We start from the raw sequence: 4,275 nt of genomic DNA, 5'->3' as shown, positions 1-4,275 counted from the left end.
GTTTACTCGTCAGCTGAAAGGCCGCAAGGCCGTAATAGCGGACGTAAAACCCTTTGAATAAATAAATAAATAAATAAACTTTCTCAATATACTGTTGATGATATTACGATCCTCAGTGACTTGTCACTGAAAGCGGAAGTGACGTCATAGACATCTTCAACATCCATCCATGAGGACGTTCGCTGTTTCGACTGATAAAGAATCAGGTAAATATGCATGTTTTTAAAACCCGTGGAACGGGAATAGCCTGGTTGGCTTTGACCTGGATGGTCCATTTTGGCTTTGGTAGCCTTACTTTCCGCCTGGATGGCGCGATGGTTATATTTCTTGACGGATTGGAAATCCGTGAGCTGGTGGGGTCAGCTTCATTCAGGGCCGGTTGCTCGCTATCAGTCATGCAAGACTTTTTTCTTAATTTGGTTATATGGTATGCATGTAAGGAGTACTATTATGATAGTGTTGGTTGTTATATTTATTGACGGTTACACTGCGTACTTATATATTGCTTGACATAGATTCGAGCATGGCTAATTTTACCAACGACTTGAACGGGTAAAGGGAGGTAACTCTAATATTATTGTTTATACCGCGTTCGAGTACGAACATCTGCTGTGGTACATAATTGGGTTGGAGTAACAATAATGGTGTCCCTGAGCACGTTTTGGAGTTCGATAGCTATTGTTTGTTGTATTCTATGTGTAGTATATTTCCCTTGCTTAGAACATGGTCCTTCCAACTACATTGAAAAAGAGACATACTCTGAAAGGAAGGAATGTCCTTCCTGCCGTCAGAAGGCTCCAGGAGGGTGCCCCGGTAAAAGCCCTTGCAAGGATGATGGCTGGTCGCAAAACGGAGGACTTGTCTATACGGGTAAGGCTGAAGGGAATAACTGTTTTGTAGTTGAGTAGAAATATATTATAAATCAGATATTAAATGATTAAATTAATTATCTGATAATCCTTCCGGTATCAGTATCAATACCATGAAATAATTAAGGTAAATATGTGATATAACGTAATTATATTTTGACCAACACATATCCATACATTGATACAAAAGGGATAACAAGTGTCTGAAATATTTACAACTGTCTGCTTATTTGAATAGGAATAGAGATACTAGGTGTCTGATTTTTAAGTGACAACAAATGTCTGAAATGGATATGATTTCCGGATTTGGGTGACACAATTATAAACTATATATTTATCTAGGAAAGAATTTATATAGGCTATGCCTGTTGCTAGATCCTTTTTCCTTTTTGATATAAATTGGTTGAGATTGAAAAATATAAGTTTTTTATGCTTTGAAAAAAAAAAAAAAAAAAAAAAATCAAGTGATGATGGGTGTCTGAAATAACAAATAGGGGGATAGAAATACATGTTGAAAACATCACACTGGCAGAAATACTTCAGTGAGAGAGTTATGTCCCATCCTTTGTTACACATACCATTGTTATCAAATTTGACTTAACCTTGTGGCTAGTCCTCCACCTCTGGGTTGCGAGTTTGAAACCAACGGTGGGCAGTTTACCAGGTAGTGGTACTGATGACTCTGGTTGTAATAGGATGTAAAAGAAAATAACAAACCAAACTTAACTCTGTACTGATCCGAGTCATATTGTCAAATGTCAGTTAACACTTGATCTGTCATCATGTCATGATATGTATATACCATTATTGCATGTACACCTATATCCATACCCCTATTCCCTCACACCCTACCCAACCCCCACCCCTGTGTATCAGCATAAATGGTATCTATGATTAGTTGATAGTATTCATCTGGTTATTCAATGTCCATTACAACTTATATACAAATAAGATTAATCAGGGAAATCATGAAAGTTGAGTGTATAGTGGTAGAATAATTTACTCTGGGATTTGATTGCAGGATGTGGAAAAATATGTAAATGTACTCACTGATGAGTCCCTCTCAGACCTATTAGAATTGGCAGGAAAGAACAAGGAGGATATATCAGAGGCACGCCTCCTCCTACATTATCTGATAGTTCTGGCTAATGAGAAGGGACAACCCCAAGGTCAGGATCTACTTGAGGCACCGGGAACATCTACAGAAGCACAGGTAAGTGAAAATCATGGTATGGTCAGTGTGGTCATACATATTTTATATTATAATGTCTTTTACCTATTTAACGAGCATTTAACCAAAATATATTTGTATCTAAGGTATAGATAAACATATCAACAATGTAGACAAATGAGGTTTTCAGTGAGAATGTATGCCTGCAGAGATAATAATTACAAGTATACACAGGGAAAAGCCTGAAAACTGAGGAACAATAAATCCCTCCCCCCGGAACAAAACTGAAGATTTTATTAATTTGTTACAGGACGACATCACACAAGAAAACACTTACGTACGTAATAATGATGAACCACCAAACAAAAGGTCAAAATCTTGGTCCGGCTCACTGGAGGCAAGAATTGCGTTTTTGGAAAGCTCCACATCACCAAAGGTTTCCGACATTAAAGAGAGGGTAAGGATACTTTGCCTTCAACCAGAACCAAGTAATTCCTTAATCCTTCTCACATTAGAGGAACTTGCAAAAGCAGCCAGGAGTGCTAACCATGAGGAGTCAGGTCTATACGAGGAACTTTTGAGACAAGTTCATAGACTTCAGTCTAAGGTCTGCCTTCCAAAGCTCTGTCTATCTGTCTTAGGGGGGAATGAGTCTGACAAGATATCAAAAGCTATTGCCAAGTGTATGAAGGATGTCATAGACACAGCCAAAGAATCAAAGAAAGAGGCACCACTGGTAGGGAAAACACAAACCACTCTGTCGCCATTGGACAACTTGTATGTCACATTACCCCCACCAGGGGCAGACCTGGCCCCTATGCCTTTTCCCCTGCAACAACATCCTAATCCTATGTATGGATCTTATCAGGGTTATGTTCAGCAAGGGTATGGTCAGCAAGGGTATGGTCAAGGGTATAGAAATTATAGGAGGGGTGGTTTTAGGCACCCTGGGCAACGCCCTAGAGGAGCATGCCTGGTTTGTGACAGTACAGCCCACCAGGTCCGAGATTGTCCAAAAGTAAAAGAGTTCAGGCAAAAGTAGTACTTGGAAGATTGCAAATTTACAACAAATGTTCATATGTTTACAGTGTCAAATTATTTTTTACCAGAAAGCAACTGGTTTGATAAAACTGTTTACTTAATTAATACTCAATAATTAAGATACTTTTGGTTTATATATGACCAATTGTGATGTATAATTGAAATGATCATGATGCTTGTAGTCCTACAGGGAGATATAGATGCATTGTACTAACATTATACTAGAGTTATATATTGTCTTCTTAGTAAACTATTATAAATAGGTTAGCTTGTAAGTTATAATGGTACTTCCTCCTCTGCTGTCCAAAGGACACTGACGCCTTAGTGAGTTACACTCACGTGGGTAGCGGACGAGGGGGTTCCACTATTTCAATGTTACTTATGCTGGTCCTGTTTTTTGAATTATACATACCTTCTGTGTATTACAGAGGTGCAGAGAGGATGGCCGCTGTGATGGTGGAATTACAAAAAAAAAAAAAAAAAAAAAAAAAACAAACTTGAAAGTGGTTTTAATCCGACAAATATAAGGGTCCGACAAGAACCAGCATGGGTGACATTGGATGGTGGAGCCTCTTTGTCCGATGCCCACGTAATGTCGCAACTAGACACGGACTACAATATTAGAAAGTTATCTTTAAGAGACCCCTCAATCAACTTCATTCTCACCTGTCTGATTGGAAGGATGTTTTGCAGGGATATGATGATGAAGGGAGGAAAGTTATTACAGGGTGGCTAGAAAATGGTGTAGACATATATGACTTTTTCATCATTTCAAAGGTAACTTCAAAGGTAGAGCTTTTGATAGTAGTACACCTCCAGTACAATACTTTCCTAACTCGAGACATCGTAGAGACCATGTAGACTTCATTGTGAAAGAGTTGTGTGATAGAATAGAGAGTGGTTCTCTCAGTCTCCTAGGTAAAGTTGGAGAGTGTGAACTACCAAAGGTCATCATGCCCTTACTAATCGAGCCCACTAAGCCTCGACTTTGCCATGATGAGAGGTACCTTAATCTGTGGATCAAAGATCTCCCTTTCAAACTAGAAACTCTAAGGGATGTCCATAGAATGATTGAAAGGAATGCCTATATGATCACCCTTGACGAAAAATCAGGTTATGATCATATTCTGTTGTCAGAAAGGTCTCGCAATTATTTTGGCATTCAGTTCGGTGGTTTTATTATGACATACTGCA

At 38.7% G+C, this 4,275-nt stretch overlaps 1 protein-coding gene across 1 annotated transcript; it reads left to right on the top strand.

Annotated features, from left to right (window-relative positions):
* Positions 1-1,545: 1,545 nt before the first annotated feature.
* On the top strand, positions 1,546-3,441 carry LOC117338983. Its single transcript, XM_033900348.1, has 3 exons — positions 1,546-1,557; positions 1,891-2,082; positions 2,351-3,441. Exons 1-3 carry the CDS (start codon positions 1,546-1,548, stop codon positions 3,080-3,082), a joined length of 936 nt encoding a protein of 311 aa, XP_033756239.1. The 3' UTR covers positions 3,083-3,441.
* The last annotated feature ends 834 nt before the right edge of the window (positions 3,442-4,275 follow it).

This window comes from Pecten maximus, chromosome 12 (assembly GCF_902652985.1).
Source record: "Pecten maximus chromosome 12, xPecMax1.1, whole genome shotgun sequence".
Lineage (NCBI taxonomy): Eukaryota > Metazoa > Mollusca > Bivalvia > Pectinida > Pectinidae > Pecten > Pecten maximus.
This window is presented reverse-complemented; position numbering and strand designations above follow the sequence as displayed.